The 18,443-nt window shown below is 40.2% G+C and overlaps 1 protein-coding gene across 1 annotated transcript in view; it reads right to left on the reverse strand.

Annotated features, from left to right (window-relative positions):
* Positions 1 to 18,443, reverse strand: part of LAMA2 (laminin subunit alpha 2) — a 337,406-nt gene that overhangs the window by 88,317 nt on the left and 230,646 nt on the right. Inside the window, exons 37-40 of the mRNA XM_029911052.1 lie at positions 10,126 to 10,237; positions 4,692 to 4,854; positions 2,998 to 3,208; positions 1,190 to 1,306 (exon numbers count right to left, since the gene is read on the reverse strand). Of these exons, the coding sequence (XP_029766912.1) occupies positions 1,190 to 1,306; positions 2,998 to 3,208; positions 4,692 to 4,854; positions 10,126 to 10,237 (603 nt within the window). The remainder of the gene's footprint in view (positions 1 to 1,189; positions 1,307 to 2,997; positions 3,209 to 4,691; positions 4,855 to 10,125; positions 10,238 to 18,443) is intronic.

Genomic DNA, 18,443 nt, shown 5'->3' on the forward strand with positions numbered 1-18,443 from the left:
TGAAATTCAATATTTTGCAAATTATCAGGGATAGAAATGGGAATGTATATTACTAAAGTATCGGACCATAAAATCATAGCATTATAGCGAAGTTATTTTAGAGCAGTGTTTCTCAAACTGGGGTCGCCTCTTGGGTAGGGAAAGCCCCTGGCGGGCTGGTCTGGTTAGTTTACCTGCCCCGTCCACAGGTCTGGCCGATCGCGGCTCCCACTGGCCGCGGTTCACCGCTGCAGGCCAATGGGAGCTGCTGGAAAAGGCGACCAGTATGTCCCTCAGCCCGCGCCACTTCCAGCAGCTCCCGTTGGCCTGGAGCGGCGACCCCCGGTTGAGAAACACTGTTTTAGAGGTTTCTAAAATATATTTATTTTCATTTTTCTCCATTAAAGGTCTCGCTAGCTTACACTGGTGCAAATCAGAAGTAACTGCATGAAAGAAATAAAGTTATAATTAAACTAGCCTAAAACTGATACAAAAATAATGATGTTAAAGTTAAAACTCTCAAATATTTCTGAAAGCATTTTTCTGTAGGCAGTATGGCATATGAAGAATACATGATGGCATGATTTGTTCTAATGTTTTATTGGCTGGAATGGTCTGAAAATTTCCTTCATTCCATCACTTCTTCTGGCTATCCCCCCAAACTCATGTCCGTATAAATTTTAGGGTGGGCTTTTCAAAAGCATTCAAGTGAGATAGGTGTGCAAGTCCCATTGATCTACCTAGCCCAAGGTCTGCAGCCACAGGCCCTTATGTAATAATTTCTTATTTTTCTTTTCTCTGTTGTGTTTCACACTCCTTTTATGTGTGTACATGTGCATCTAGACAATAGAGCCAAGGGTAGCACTGCCTATGGACTTCTTGCACCTGCTATTCTAAGGCTACTATCCTTTATTCAAACCTAGATGCCTAATCCCACACTTACAGAAGCAGACAGAGTCTGTAAAAAGTGAGGGATGTGTATATATGCATTTGTGTGTAATACAATCAGATTGGGTCAACCTGGATCAGTTTATATACCCATTTATCCTTTACAACCAGGCTGTACACACAACAGTGGAAAGCCAAGTGCTTCCAGTTCAAATAGTCCAGCACTGATAAAGGTTAGATTAATTAGGCGTTCCTTTAATTATCCACTTAGCTGCCTCAATGTGCCTACCCTCAAAAACAAAACAAAAACAAAAACACTCACCTCCACAGCTAAATTGATTTCATTTGCAAGACGGCTGGCTTCATCCAAGATGTCATTCCCCTCTTTTAGTGTTTTTTCGGCCTCTTGTCTGCTACTTTCTACAGCTTGCTTCCTTTTCTATAGGTTGTATAATCCACACAATGAAATAAATTAATTAAGCAAAGGTAAAGCAGGAGTGGCTGGGCATTCCAATACCCCTGCATTTTTTTCTGGGGCCCCCCACATGAATCTTCTGAAACCTTCAGAAATATTAGAGCAAAAAATAAAAATACAGCATGTCTCAATGTCAAAGATAATCAATATCTGAGTTTTATATTGCCCCAGCACAAAACTGCATGACTGTAGCATTAGAGTAGAATGAGTTCAAAAAGTCAGAAATCCCAACCCTTCCTCTTCTTTTGATAGTGTTATTTTCCCCAGGCATGACTGTGAATTAGCCCAAACCAAATGTTGTGAAGATTCCTGAAGTATCCATATTAATTTTCATTCTTGATTTTAATTGTTGATCCCACATTTAATAAAAGTTTCCAGTTTGTAGGGTTTGGGTTTTTTGACACCATTGCTTTATTAGTTTCTAAAGAAACCTTGGGACTTTCATGTTTCCAACTGGTGGATACTGCATACGTTGCACAAGAGGGATGGCACCTCCTTTGTCTCTAGTTCAAAGTACTAGCTACATCATGTACAGAGCCATTAAGCATCACAGAGTAGATTGACAGCAGGCCATGAAATTGCACCATTTGGGCAAACGGGAAAGCGCTATGATGGCCACGAATTAAGAGAAAGGCAAAAAAGATGGAAATCTCAGAATGATGAAGAGAGCAAACCCATTGGCTGAAGGGACTCTTCACAGCATTCAGATAATTGTTATTATTTTATTATTAATTATTATTGTTATTATTTATTCGTATCATCTATGGTGTTAGGGAATGCATAAGAACCTAGATAAAAGACAATCGCTCCATCTTCCCTGCTCTAACCCCATTGGAAAAGAAATGTAGAACAGCTGATATTTTCTAACTTCTTTACAATATAGCATCTCTCTGTAAATCAATCAAGCGCACAAAGCTCTGATGAAAACTCAGGTCCTGGAACTCTAACCTCATCACTGTATATTAGGCAAAAGCACATCGAGAGCAACGAGAGTTTGAAACATTTATCTTCATTTACGTTTGACTCTGCTCTTTCTATCTTGGATAAATGCTTGTTAATGAAAAGTATAATGTGCTTTTCAAGTCTTTGCAATTAAAATTAAATCAGAAGCAGACTCCCCTGCTACCAGGGAGATCATTTATAACAGCTACTAACTACCCAAGATATACTTCGATTTATTATTCTTTAACATCTACACACCCAGTTCATTTCTTTCTAGAGGTGGGATATGGAAGTGAAAGTGCAAGGCTACAAGATGCAAATAGAGGATGGTGAAAACTGTAATTGGTCTCTTGCTAAAACCCTTAACCCAGGGTTTAAATTTTGCTTAGGGACTTTTGTGGGTCTTTGCACTGGGATGAATTTCACCCCACATGCACTATAGGGATCCAGGGCATCCTTCACCTGAAATTTCTTAGGATCCTATTTGCTTTTAGAAGAAATAATAAGAAAACCTCATTAGCCATATATATATATATGGAAATCTCAGAACGATGAAGAAAGCAAAAACCACTAGTTGAAGGGACTCTTCACAGCATATATATATTCTGCTGGTTGTAAAAAGGTTCATGTGAACCAAAGGGGTCAGAGTTCCAGATTCTGGTCTAACCCTCAAGATGGTGGTAAGTCAAGGGAATCTGATCATCAGCACTAACCTCTATCATTGTCATGTTTCTTTGGTTGATTGCAGATAAGCGATTGGCCTCCCTAATTTTACTACTGGCTTCTCTCAGCAGGTCTCGAGCATCGTCAACCTTGTTTTTGTAATCTGCCATCTTGTCCCTGACCTCATTCTTGAGCTCCTCATTTTTCTCTGTGGGCTCTCCAAATAATTTCTTCACTTTGTTCAAAAGGGCTTCTGCATTTCTGCAATTCCCACCAACACAAACAAAAAACAGGCATTGAATCCATCTTCACCACACCCAGTAATCTCATCATTTTTAATTCCATTCAGCTGAAATATTCATTTTAAATAGAAGTGGAAAACAACTTTGAAGAGAGTACACACTTAGTAAAACAAAAGGACAAATTCATATTAGGTTTTGCTATGGAATTTTAAATTCGCCCCGAGTCCTTATTTAGGAAATGGTCTTCAGGGAAGTCTTTTTTTATATTGTCATTTTTGCTATCTGACTGATGAAGTGAGTTTTTGTGAATCACTACACTTGTCAAAAAGCATCCCCTCATTCACATTAATGTGACACTTGTCACAAAGTGGTTCATTACCTTGAATGGAGGGAACATGCCTGATCTGAAGCGGTCTCAAAGCAGAGCTTCAGACCACCTGCGAGAGTCAGTTTGAAATAATTAAGTCTGTTCCCTTTTTCTTTGCTACAACCAACCTCTAGAGGGTTAGACACTTTTTAAAATGAAAGCTGAGATATCACATAGTCTCACGATTCCAGGAGCTGGGGCTTTAAGAAAAATATCAACTATCATAAGATTCTTCATAAAATCGCGAGAGTGGGCAAACTTCATGTGTAGTTATTAGGTTTGGGGTTTTTGATGAGAAAGTGGTGGATTTTTTTTTTAATTAGGTTCAGTAATGTGTCCTTCAGGTGGACTGGGAGGAATAGGATTACAGACCTGAATTCAATTAAACACTGAAATAAGAAGGGGGAAAAGCAACAACTGCAAGTAAAGTTCTGTTGACTATAGGAGCAAGAAGACAACTATAAGGGAACAATTAAAACAGTCTCTTCCTCACTTAGCACATAGAACTTCATGGCAAGCGCAGGGAAGGGGAGATCCTAGTCACTTGTGTCCTTGGCCAGAATCCTGAAAACTAGCCAACCAGAACCAGCGACTGTCCAAAATCATTTGATAAAAGAGTAAACATGATTAATTACTTCAAAGTCCTCACAAGGGTTGCAGTCCCCTTCATAATGGAAATGTTTCAAAAAGGTTTTTTTCCCCTGAAAACTATGAATTTTAAAAACTATAAATACGTAATTTTAAGGATCGCATTTGTATCTCTTTCCCTTATAGAATGATTTAATACCTCCAGAAAGAGTCTGATCAGAGAATTTCCAGACAATGTTTTTATGGTAATGCTAAAAATTCCCAACTCTTTTGTTGAAGTCAATGGCAAAAGTCCTTTTGGCCTATAATAATTCAAATATGGAAAACCATATCCTTCTGAATGCCTCTGATGGTGGATAATTTTACACAAATGTTAGCACTTTCAGGAATCCAAGGGCTACAAAATAGACATGGAATATCAGAATCCTTTCCCCTTATTTTTCAGTGGCTTCCGTTTTTGAAATCCCATCGGAATGGATTACAATTACATTAATCAGACTCATCTTATTGGGCTCAGGAGGTTGAAGCTTGTGGCCCTTCTACTTACTCTAACTCATCTTGGGCTGCCCTTTCTTGCACATTCAACTTTCTTCTCCTCAGTTCTCTCATCATTCTATCAATATCACTCTGCAGAGCCTGAAGACTTTTCTCCAGGGTCTTATCTTGGATTCGGAGCGTCTCATTCAGTTTTACAGCATTTTCATTTACAGCTGCAGAGGGGGGCAAAAAACGCATATAGGGAATAAGTAAATAAAAGTGACACAGAGACTTTCAGCATCCGCACATCATCACCATCACCAAGGGAAATGCAATTTGCAATGGGTATTCCTGCTGTGAAATATAAAGGGAAGTTAATCCAACAATCAGTAACAAATGAGAAAATGTTATATGTTCCATCAAATCCTTTATTGTATTTCACTTTCAGGCACAGTAATTAAAGTGAGGAGGTTTTATATCTAAACTAAGAAATATATATAGAAAATAGGTACCAAACTCTTGAAATGTCAGGTGATAATTTGGGACATTGAGCAGGGAACGAGGGGGTGGGGCAAGAAATTGAATGAAAAAGTGAAACATAAATTAGTTGTAGAGGACGGTTTACTGTTTTTAAAATTCAAGTTTACTAATGATAAGAAGAATAAATGACAGAGATCCCCCTCTGAAAATGGAGAGCGAGCGAGCACTGGTGAGAGAGTGCAAGCTTATGTGTTTATACACAGACACGCAGAAGGGGAGAAGGGGGCAAAAAGGGATAGACTGCACAGTGGTGTGTATAAAATTTTATGGGCATGTGTTCAAGATGGCTGAATTACTCATAAATGCCAAAGCCACTATGTAGGGCATCTCATTCTAGTACTGATAAAATATTTATGCCATAACACTCCATGGAATATTCAGAATATACTGTGAATAAAATTTTCTAAAGCACCTATATGACTTAGATGCCTAAGCCCCATTTTCAAAAATGATTTAGGCATTTAGGAGCAAAAGTTCCACTGACTTTCAATGAGACTAAGGCGCAAAGTGCCTTAGAATATGTCTACACTGCAGTCAGAGGTGTGATGGCAACATGGACAGTTAGCTCTCATCTAAAAATAACAATAGCAGGGAAATTGCAGTAGCACAGGCTGTACAAGCCTGCCTAGGACCTCAGGTATGTACTCTAGTGGCTAGTCCATGCTGCTGCAGCTTCACTGCTATTGTTGTCTGAGCTAGCTCGTTCAAAGCTAGCTTGGGTATGTCTACATGTGCTGCAGTCACAGCTGCGATTGCAGTGGAGACATACCCTCAGTCTCTGTTGAAACTGCGACATAATCACTTTTGAAATTTTTATCCTACACCTTTAACAAAAAAGCAACAACAAAAGCTATTTTACAATTCATCAGAGAATTGTTATAGATGTGTCATTGTTTTTTGTATTCCTTGAGCCCTAATCCTACAAAGAACCCCTGCTACGTGGGCAGATCCTTCCAGCTGCATGGAGCCTCATTGACTTGAATGTTACTCCATAGGCACAGGGGAATGCCCACACAGAGCTCACTGCAGGACAGTCCCCCTTACTATTAGTCCAACTGTACAGGTCTGAGCATATAACCAATTATATGAACTTTAGGGCACACTGCAAAGACTCTTTATTTGCTAGGTCTGTAGGGAAGGACTGAGGTTTGGGTCAGGGATGGGATTTTGGGGTGATATGGTATATATTTTGTTGTTTTAAATTTCTGGCTGGTTAATTTAAAGTTGGTGAATGTGTTGGGTGGGGGAGGGGGCATGGACTTTGCTGTGCTACTGAGTGCTTATTCCTTGTAAGGACTGTTATTTTAAAAATATGGTCAGGGCATCCAAGGATGTGGATAGGCACCCAATTTTAATTTTTTTTAATGGAAAGAAATAGATAATTTAGGAATTCACTAAGATTTACCTAAAATAGAAATGACTGGACATAAGTTATATCTCACACCTACAAAGGTTAGAAGCAAATGTTGTTCATCCAACAGTAAAGAAGACAATCTGCACGTCCTAATCTTCCTGAGTTGCAAGTTATCAGACTACAATGATGCTACTGCTCCAGGGCTGGATATTCCCTGTCTATGAACGGCAATGAGTCTATCTGGGGGAAATTCAAAATTTGAGGAGAAAAAAGGAAACATTTTACTGGCACATTTTGTTGTGGTTTTTAAAGATGGTTGTGTACAACTACTCACTGGCTTGGAAAGTGAGAAGTAGTCCAATAGAAATGGGTTAGTGAACATAGTGCAGATGAAGCAAAGATAAACAGCAAAAGCCATATATTCTATATTTATCACCACTGCCACAGAAAATATTACATTAGACAGAATATGTATTTTTCCTACTTAAGCATATCTTTTATGTATTAAATATTTTGAGTTATCTGACAAACGTTCTGTTCTCATGCCAGACAAGGCGAGTGTCTGCTGGTGCACATGGTAGTAAGGCTTTGTATAAATGCCAGTTCATGCACTCTCTTTATATAAATCAATACATAGAAATGGGAATATCACCTGAGGCAGAAAGATGGCATCTTGTCAGTAGGATGGGTGAAAACGATGAAAGAAAACAAAGCACTTTTTGAACTATCCTGCCATAAGTATGCAACAGTACGTATTTACTTAATAGAATTAGTGCAACATTTTATTCCTAGTTATTATCCTCTGCCTGTTTGGTTTATATGAACACTTTTGTTAAGAGAGCACCCTGCTAGAATGGAATGTTCCACTTACAGGAAAGTTACTGTTCACTCCTCAATAGTCAATCAGGAATCTTCAAGGTTGTGAGAACTTCATGAGATCAGACATTTAAACTCAGCTCCACGGAGGTACTTAGGCACCTAACCGTCAGACGTAGGCTCCACTGAGATCCGCAAAACTCCCGCTCAGCTGCTGTCTACCCCTCTAGGTGCCCAAACTCACGTGGTGCCTACTTTTTTGCTGTAAAACTTCCCTTGGAGGCTCAGTTTCTGCCTCTAGACATGTGCACTGCTGCCTCCCTGTAGGTGTCCTGGCACTTATCTCTCACCTAAGCCCCGGAGAGAGCCACAAACTGGGGGAAGACAGGTGTTCAGCCACCTAACGTGCATGTGAGACCTAGTCTGACCAAGTACCATTCAAAACTCTGTGTGGGGGTCCCCATCTTATAAATTTTAGCCCAGTAGTAAGGGATATGGGAGACCCTTGTTCCATTCCCCCCTCTGCTCGATAGGGAGAAAAGATTTTAAAAGGCTCACAGATGGATGTGCTAACTGCCAGGCTAAAGAGTTATTCACTCTCACTGTCTCTGGCCCAATGGCTCTTCAAGTATTTATCCACCAACAGCAGTTTTGTGTGGAGTGAGGCAGGCACATCAGTCATTCTCACAATAAACAATTTAGGTTCCTGAGCTGCCTGACTCCTGGAGAGAGGTTCCCAGCTGTGGATCACTAGCAGCCCTTGGATATGGTGAATTGGGGTGACCATTCCAGACCCTGCGCTTTGGGGGGCCCCGCAGGCCGGTGCGATTGGCTGGCACGGTCGGTCCTGGAAGAGACGGGTCAGTCCCAGAAGTGATGGATTCAACACTTCCACCCTGGGCCCCGCACCCTACTAGGGACAGCCCTGACTAGCAGAGACAGGTAACTCCCTGCCAGTCTTGACTTAGGTGCCTATCTCTATGACGGGGTGGGGCTTAAGATACACCCCTCTCACCAATATCTCCCATTGGCTAGCTTAGGCAGCTCCCTGCCTAACATGCTGCTTTTATGGATCACATTCTAAGGCACCTATTTCTCCTCATTAATTATATGGGAAGCCTAGGTGCCTAACTCAGGCTTTGTGGATCAGAGTGGTGTTCCTGCAATTTCCTAGGTGGGTAAAATTAGGCATGGTGAAGCTTAGTGTTGTAACACCTAAGTCCTTCTGTGGATCCTGGCCTTAGTACCTAACATCTGCCAGGTTTGCATAGATGTACTTGTGGGCAAAACTTGCCCTTAAGTTTGATTCACAATATTGGTTAACCCTGGATGTCGACTGACTGGTAAAGAAGCGATGGTTTATAATGAAAAAGTGGTGCCAGAAGCACATTTTCATCTGTTCTTAAAATGCTGACTTGGCTACTGGTCAAACACATGGATTTTAAAATCACTCTCTCTGCTTCTAGGATATTATGTGTATTTGCTTCAACCCCATCAAAATCTTTTAATTCTATGTTACCAGTTTTCCCTGGAAACCTGCTGGAAGCATCTTCTGTGGTGATTCCAAACACTGGACACAAACATTGGAGCAACAGCTTTGGCTTGTCATTCTTCAAACTCACTTTAGTCTGAGAGCAAGGAGTCTGCACTTTTGTAGCCAAGTTGGTCCCAGGATATTAGGGACACAAGGCGGGTGAGGAAATATCTTTTATCAGACCAACAGAAGTTGGGCCAATAAAAGATATTTCCTCACCCACTTTAAGTGCAAGGAGCTCAGCCTCATTCTATTTAAATCCACTTTGAAAACTGCAGATCTTTTCATGTTGTTTTTTTAACACTTACTTATTTTATGTCAGGGTTGCAAGATCAAAAGATATTTTAAATAACTGATTAGTTCTACCAGGTGGAGCACATTGGGATGCATTACATGAAAGTCAATATAAAATTAATCTACGGTATAGTCTGATGACAAAAATGTTTTTTTTTAAATGGATAGGCTATATTCTGCTGTAAGTAACACCCATGCAACCCCACTGAAAACAATGAGGGGTAGTAAGAGTCTAATAGGAGAGCAGAATGCAGCCCAATATTTCTCAAATTAAACTACAGTTAATTATAAGAAGCCATGTTTTTCAAGTGTGTTTACCTTTCTCTTATTTTATAGCTTTGTAGAGTATTTAGGTTCTGCTTCCCAAAGCTGGCTAATATCTTTCCGCTTGTGATTCTCAACTGCATTTGTAGGTGCAGAGAATCAAATTCTTGGGGGAGAACTGGCTCAATGCCCCTGTTCATGGCTAGGACTCACTTGCAAATTCCAAGCAGCAGATGTTCATTAGCAGCAAGTAGTAATGTATTTTTGAAGTCATTCTGAGAAATTAAGATGTAGCCTCAATGCACCAAGTGAAATGATAAAATTATATGAGGCTTTTTTGTTCCGCCCAAATGAATTTTTTTTAACTGCCTTGAAAATAAACAACAGCTTAGCAGAAGGCACCCATTAGTTATGTAATCATAATAGCTGTTCTCAAGAACTGGAACATTCCTGAAGGAACACATCCAATTTCTTGCTAGTCTGTGCTCATAATTACCAATCCACTAACTGTTGTTATGAACTGCACCCTGTCGATTACAGATAGTTTGCAGATAGTTTGCTGGAGTTTCTTAACCTGACTCTTAAATCACAGGATGTCTCCCAGCTAATGCTCTCTCTCTCTCTCTCTCTCTCGTTGTCTCTTTCCCTACTACCTTTCAATTTCCATGAGGAGCAACTGCCATAGTTTTCTTTTTCCAATACCTTCCGCAGCCTGGAGCGTGTCCTTGATGAACTGTCCAAGAGACGTGGCTCTCTCATTAGTCCTCTCAGCATCCTGCCCGGTTTGTTCTCCATCTGCCGTCACCTTGGTAGCCTAGTGATCCAAATTGAGGAAAAGTATAATTAATGGACATGACAAGACTGCACCAGGAGATATTCCCACTAGCTGAATCCACTTGCAAATCTTTCCTCAGGCAAAAGGCAATCGATGAATTATTGATCAGATGTACTGGAAATGACATACACTGCTCAAGTACACAATTACATTTTATTTCCTCTTCCATTAAATGGAAATTGGAGGGCTTTATTTTTGGTTCTTGGAAATGTTAGTTGTGTGGAACAGCACACAAAGGGACTCAAGTTGAGAACATTCTTTGAATGTGTTTCAAGCAATGTTGTTCAAAAGCTTTTAATGGATACTTCAGGGCGTACTTCCACTAGTTTCACTATGTGATTGATTTCCTGATGACAGAATGCAGTATACACAGCACTACCTACCTGTTACCTCCCCTGAGGTGTTTTTGAAGAAGACATGGCCTGTCTCAATAAGTTAGTAGAATTTTAAATCAATACATTAATTAAGTGGAGGAAGAATGAAAAAGAGAAAGAAAAGGAAGAAGAATTACTCTTTCATTCTTTTGCTTAAAATCTTTTGTATATAATGTTTTCAAGTGATCAATACAGTTTTGACTATGAGTACCTACATGATTTATAGTTTTAATGAATCACTACAGATCAGGATGGAGATGAACATCAAACACAAGTCTGACAAAGCACTAGTTAGAAAAAACCATCCAAATACATTCATCTTTATTTTCACATTCAAAACATCCCTATTTATAATACACCTACATTCACCATATGACATCTGACCATTTCTTCCAAACATTTCGTATATTGAGTGTAAACACTATTTCATGGAGGAATATAAGCTGTTTGTATAGGAATGTGATTACCCAGAAGGAACATCCCAGGCAACAGGGCATCATACTCTCTCCAGTTCCTGGGAAAAGGTTGAAAGAGCTATGTGATCTGGAGCAAGCTTACATTTTATCTGGCTACAGCTATGCAAACCCTGTTCTCAGATATGAACAAGCATTGCAATCATCTAGTCCAGGGAAATTAATGACACTTTAAAACTTTGAGTCTTGTCCAAGCTGGCTATGTGTGAATCCTTACTTATCACACTAGATCTCGCCCAATCCCTAAATCTGCTCAGGAAAACTGAATACAGTACTTGTCACTGCACAGAAATGGCATTTAAAATCCAAGAAGTATAATAATTTATGGTACTTAAAGCATACATGGCCAAATTTGTCCTTGAAATAAAATCCATGGATGATTTCAATCTATTATACTGACCTGCCTCACAGTAATTACAACATAGGTAATTTACATTAAAAATGGTTGAGGTGAGTAGAAGCACCAGTCCTTCCTTCTTACCCTGACCATTAAAAGAACATGGGCTCATCATTTCTATGCAAGTTATGCCTATGTTACTGGATGATCAAACCTTTAAAATATGCCTCAGAGGCAGAACTGGCTTGGTAAATTATACAGGGCATCCAGTACAGGTGATCGGTGGATGTGCCTGGTCTTGATGGACTACTGGTCTAATCCAGGATGGCATTTCTGATGTCATTTTGTTCCTCATGTATTTGAGAATTGTCCTATTATTTATCATCACATCTTCAGCAATCATCCTTTTATTCTTGGTCTTTGATTTTCCTAGAATGGTTTACATGAGTTTCACTTTGTTCTATAATATTCTAGTCCTTCACTACAAATGATGTTTTATAACTTGCGTGTACCTCTCTTATCCTTGATTACTTTTTTCACATTCATATTAATTCAGATTGGCCTTTTTTAACTTTCACTATTTATTGCCTTTTGCCATGTATTACATTTTCGTGCACATTAATCTGTCTTTGAACAGTTTCCATTTCCCCTCTGTGACCATTCCCTTAACTCTTTAAACCCATTCAGCTCCACTGAATGCTTCTTGTATTCAACCATAATTTGCTCTACTGGAAAATAAATTTTTCACTTTATTTTTTCTTTTTTGGCCTAACTTCAACTCTACAAACCAAATTAAATAACAGATAGCATCACTCAGACGCTGTCTCACCATAACATAGACAATCAGGTGTCGTTCTTTGTGAATAAAGTGCCAACTATTTTCCATGTATTGAGTTCATTAGAATTCCCCATATCTACAGGGGCAGGCTTCAACTGAAGAAAACACTGCTTATGTTGAAAGTTAAATCTCAAACTCCTTTCTGAGAAACTACCAAAGCCAGCCAGATAAGAATTAAAGGAAGGTGGTAGAGTGACATCCATGAATAAGTTTTTAAACAGGGTTTGGGGGCTTCAAATGTTATAGAATTTTAGACACAAGGTAAACCCTTTGGGATAACAAGGTTCTATCCCATGGAAATTCAGGAAGAGGGAATGTTTTTAAGTCCTGCGGTCCTACAAGCATCTTGTGTGGCTAGGGTTCACAGGTGGCACACATCTTTATTCTCCATTGCATTTGGATTCCTTTCTGCCAAATCTGAAATCCATACAAATATTAGCATCTGTGCTCAGCCCTACTTCTCCCTCTGTGTGACAGGATCTCCTAATACCATCTGCTCCGACTGAAGGGACTCCTACTGTGGTGCTGCTTCCACCCCGCTGCATGCCAGCAGGGAAATAGCTCCAACAAGAGCTTCTACCGAACACGTTTCAGGTGGAGTGAACATGCAATGCAGACATATATTTGGCTAATTCGGATTGGCTGCACAGAGGCAGGGTTTGGACCCCCATTCAAGTACTTCCTGCTGCCTACAGCCAATGTTGCCTCGGCCGCCTACTTTTCCAGATCCAGTAACAGGGTTTTCTGAGTTGTGGAGGCTGTCACGGATGGACATAGGGACATCCTGATTTGCAGGGTAAGGTGTGGGTGAAGAGGTTTTCTGACACTCTCTCTGGGAAGCTCAGCTCTTACAGGTGCAGTCCCCAATGCATCACCTCAATATATGAGGTGAATGGAAATGTGGGTGAGGGAGAATAAAGTCAAATGGAGAGCCAGAGGGGGAGAAAAGAATGAGCTGATGGAAAGGGAAAAGGAAGCAAGCACCAGCAAGCTAATGAGGTGTGAATGTGAAGGTGAATGAATTGGCAATGAATATGAATGTAGGTGAATGAGGGAGTATGGATGGAGGGGAAGACAGCAGAGAGAGATAGGAGGATGACAGCTACCCTGGTGGGGAGGAAAGAGTGGATGGGAAGTTGTTCTGACTGGTCAAACACAATGAAGGGGTTGCAGAAGATTAAATACTGTTTTCTCCTACCCTTTACAGTAAATGTATGAAAATTTTCTTCATGAACCCCTAATCTAGGGAATATCATTTCCCCTGCTTGCAGTTATAAGGGTCCTCTTCAATTTAAGGTCTGTGATGCCTAAGACTTTATAATTTGCATTAAAAGATGAAAATAAAGAGATAACGAATGAGCCTCCTTTACATTAATATTTGGAGTACACACACACACACACACACGCCCTCTCTTCAGGTGCATGCACACGTGCACACACACATGTGCGCACACACACATGTGCGCACACACACATCGTAATTCTGAAGGGATTTACAAAATAATATACTTATATAAAATGTACACAAGCAATAAGCAAAACCACTATCTTAAAGTGGCTTAAAACTACAACACAGGACTCTCTTTAGGGAGGGAGTCTAAAATTACATGGAACTTTTAAAATTTCAGGTGCATACTCAGCAGCTGATGTTAGCAATACAACTTTCAGTGTCATGTGTGTGTGTTAATTAATGTCCAGAGGAGCAATTCAACTATTTTGCTAAATATCATCTCTCCAGGTCTGCCAGTCCTTTATATTAATGTTCCATCAAATACCTGAACTTCAGCACTGCTGATATCAATTCCCCTTCTCAGAGTTCTCAACCATTAGGTGGCACACTTTATATTATTTTCCTTTCAGACTCTCTCTGATGACCTAACAATATTCCAATCTCTGCACTGAAGCTCTAATCTGAAATAAAAGCTTTCCTAATAAAAAGAATAACTAGCACATAGAAGTGACATCCAGAGACCCTCACCTTCTCAAAATAAAGGTGGTTTAAAAATTATTTGATTTATCACTGTAAATGCGATTGCCATTTTGATAGCCCCACTGATTGACTCTTCATGATAAGTAGATTTGATTTTAAATCAGACATTTCTCTGTCTTGCTGTGCAATTCTTAACTGGAAACGGAAACAACTCAAAGTGCTGAGAGCAGATCTATAGCACAGTGCTCTATAGCAGTGGTTCTCAACCTGCGGCCCGCTTGCAGCCCAATCAGCACACAGCTGCGGCCCATGTTACAGCCTCAGGGCCATATGGGTAGTATATATATTGTGTGGATGCAGCCCACATGACACATAGAGAGCTGCATATGTGGCCCACAATGGTAAATTGAGAACCACTATTGTACAGTTTAATGAGAAATGAACAACCACAACAAACAGATCGTTTGACTATTTAAAACAGGAAAACCAAAATGCATAATATGTCTGAGACCTCCTGGGCACTTTACAACTCCGTCATGAACACTGAGTGAACCTGTGTGTGAGAGGCAATCCCACAAATGTGTGTATTATTTCTCTGAAATATTCAGGCTCAGGTGATTTGAAAGAGAAAATTCTGCTTTTAAGGGATACATAAAAAACGAGGAGTCCTTGTGGCCCTTAGAGACTAACAAATTTATTTGGGCATAAACTTTCGTGGGCTATAACCCACTTCATCAGATGCATGGAGTGGAAAATACAGTAGGCAGGTATAAATATACAGCACATGAAAAGATGGGAGTTGCCTTACTTGAGTAGCGGGTCAGTTCTAATGAGGCCAATTCAATTAGGGTGGATTTTTCCAACAGTTGACAAGAGGGGGTGAGTATCAACAGAGGGAAAATTATTTTTTATAGTGACCCAGCCACTCCCAGTCTTTATTCAGGCCTAATTTGATGGTGTCAAGACAATGAATCGTGTGATATGGTCTGAATGAAACCTGGAGGCATGTAGGTAAATATAGTGGTCAGTAGGTTTCCGGTACAGGGTGGTGTTTATGTGACCATCGCTTATTTGCACAGTAGGGTCCAGGAAGTGGATCTCTTGTGTAGACTGAGGCTGAGGTTGATGGCAGGGCAGAAATTGTTGAAATCTTGGTGGAATTCCTCAAGGGCCTCCTTCCTATGGGTTCAGATGATGAAGATGTCATCAATGTAGCCGTAAGTAGAGTAGGGGCGTTAAGGGAAGAGAGCTGAGGAGGTGTTGTTCTAAGTCAGCCATAAAATTGTTGGCATATTGTGGGACCATGCGGGTACCCATAGCAGTGCCTCTGACTTGAAGGTATAAATTGTCCCCAAATCTGAAATAGTTGTGGGTGAGGACAAAGTCACAAAGCCTAGCCACCAGGTTTGCCGTGACATTATCGGGGATACTGCTCCTGATGGCTCGTAGTCCATCTTTGTGTGGAATGTTGGTGTAGAGAGTTTCTACATCCATAGTGGCTACATGCCTCCAGCTTTCATCCAGACCACATCACACGATCCATTGTCTACAGCCAAGCCCTAAGATACAACCGCATTTGCTCCAATTCCTCAGACAGAGACAAATAGCTACAGGATCTCTACGTAGCATTCTTAAAACTACAGTACCCACCTGGGGAAGTGAAGAAACAGATTGACAGAGACAGAAGGGTACCCAGAAGTCACCTACTACTGGACAGGCCCAACAAAGAAAGTAACAGAACGCCACTAGCCGTCACCTACAGCCCCCAACTAAAACCTCTCCAGCGCATCATCAAGGATCTACAACCTGTCCTGAAGGACGATCCCTCACTCTCACAGACCTTGGGAGACAAGCCAGTCCTCGCTTACAGACTGCCCCCCAACCTGAAGCAAATACTCACCAGCAACTACACACCACACAACAGAAACACTAACCCAGGAACCAATCCCTGCAACAAAGCTCGTTGCCAACTCTGTCCGCATATCTATTCAAGGGTCACCATGGTAGGATCTAACCACATCAGCCACACCATCAGGGGCTCATTCACCTGCACATCTACCAATGTGATATATGCCATCATGTGCCAGCAATGCCCTTCTGCCATGTACATTGGACAAACTGGACAGTCTCTACACAAATGAATAAATGGACACAAATCAGACATCAAGAACTGTAACATTCAAAAACCAGCAGGAGAGCACTTCAATCTCCCTAGACACTCAATAACAGACTTAAAAGTGGCAATTCTTCAACAAAAAAACCCTTCAAAAACAGACTTCAACAAGAAACTGCAGAACTGGAATTAATTTGCAAATTTGACACCATCAAATTAGGCCTGAATAAAGACTGGGAGTGGCTGGGTCACTACAAAAAATAATTTTCTCTCTGTTCATACTCACACCTTCTTGTCAACTGTCGGGAATGGGCCACATCCACCCTAACTGAATTGGCCTCATTAGAACTGATCCCCTACTCAAGTAAGGCAACTCCCATCTTTTCATGTGCTGTATATTTATACCTGCCTACTGTATTTTCCACTCCATGCATCTGATGAAGTGGGCTATAGCCCACAAAAGCTTATGCCCAAATAAATGTGTTAGTCTCTAAGGTGCCACAAAGACTCCTTGTTGTTTTTGTTGATACAGACTAACACGGCTAACCCTCTGAAAAGGGATTCATAGACTCCGAGGCCAGAAGGGACCACTGTGATCAACTAGTCTGACCTCCTGTATAACACAGTCCATAGAACTTCCCCAAAACAATTCCCAGAGCAGATCTTTTAGAAAAACATCCAATCTTGATTTTAAAATTGTCACTGATGGAGACTCCATCACGACCCTTGGTAATGTCTTCCAGTGTTAATTGCTCCCATTTAAAATGTGCACCTTATTTCCTGTCTGAATTTGTCTAGCTTCAACTTCCAAGCCCTTGGAACATGTTATGCCTTTCTCTGCTAGACCGATGAGCCCAATATTACGTATTTGTTCTCCATGTAGGTGCTTATAGACTGTAATCGAACCTATACACTTCCAGCAGCGGTCATTCCAGTGCCAAATACAGAGGTAAAATAACTTCTTTACTGCTACTCGAAATTCTCCTCTTTATGTATCTCCTGATCACGTTAGCTTTTTTGGCTACTGTGTCACACTGGGAACTCATGTTCAGCTCCACCACAACCACCATGTCTTTCTCAGATCACTGCTTCCCATGATAGAGTCCCCCATCATGTAATTATAGCCTACATAACTTTTATCCCTAGATGTATACATTTACATTTAGCCATATTAAAACACATATTTTTGCTTGCACCCCATAATACACAGTGATCCAGATCGCTCTGAATCAGTGACCTACTCTCTTCATTATTTAACAATCCCCCAGCTTTTGTGTCATCTGCAAATGTTATCAGTGATGATTTTATGTTTTCTTCCAGACCACTGATAAAAATGTTAAATAGCGTATGGCCCAGTACTGATCCCTGCAGGACCCCACGCAAGCTTGATGATGATTCCCCATTTACAATTACACCTGGACACCTGTCAGCCAATTTTGAATCCATTTACTGTGTACCATGTTAATTTTATATCGTTCTAGTTTTTAATCAAAATGTTATGCAGTACCAATTCAAATGCCTTACAGAAGTCTAAGTATATTACGTCACCACTATTACCTTTATCAACCAAACTTGTGATCTCATTAAAAAAAAGATATCAAGTTAGTTTGACAGTATCTGTTTTTCATAAATTCATGTTGATTTCATTAATTACATTACCCTCCTTTAATTCTTTATTAATTGAATCCCATATGAGCCGCTCCATTATCTTGCTTAGGATTGAGATCAAGCTGACAAGCCTATATTACCCATGTCATCCCATTTACCCTTTTTAAAAATTGACACAACATTAGCTTTCTTCCAGTCTTGCAGAATTTCCCCAGTGCTCCAAGACTTATTGAAATCAACATTAAAGGTCCAGTGAGCAATTCTGCCAGCTCTTTTAAAACTCTTGGATGCAAGTTATCTGGACCTGCTGCTTTAAAAATATCTAACTTTAGTATAATCTGTTTAATATCCTCCAGAGATACTAGTGGAATGGGAAGAATGTTATCACCATACAATAAGACTATATCATCTCTTTTCCCTCAAATACAGAACTGAAATATTTATTGAACATTTCTACCATTTCTGGATTATGATAGATAATTCTACCATTTCCATCTAGTAATGGACCAAAT

The sequence above is a fragment of the Terrapene carolina genome, unplaced genomic scaffold, assembly GCF_002925995.2.
Source record: "Terrapene carolina triunguis isolate 2854851 unplaced genomic scaffold, T_m_triunguis-2.0 Scaffold85, whole genome shotgun sequence".
In the NCBI taxonomy this organism is placed as follows: Eukaryota; Metazoa; Chordata; order Testudines; family Emydidae; genus Terrapene; species Terrapene triunguis.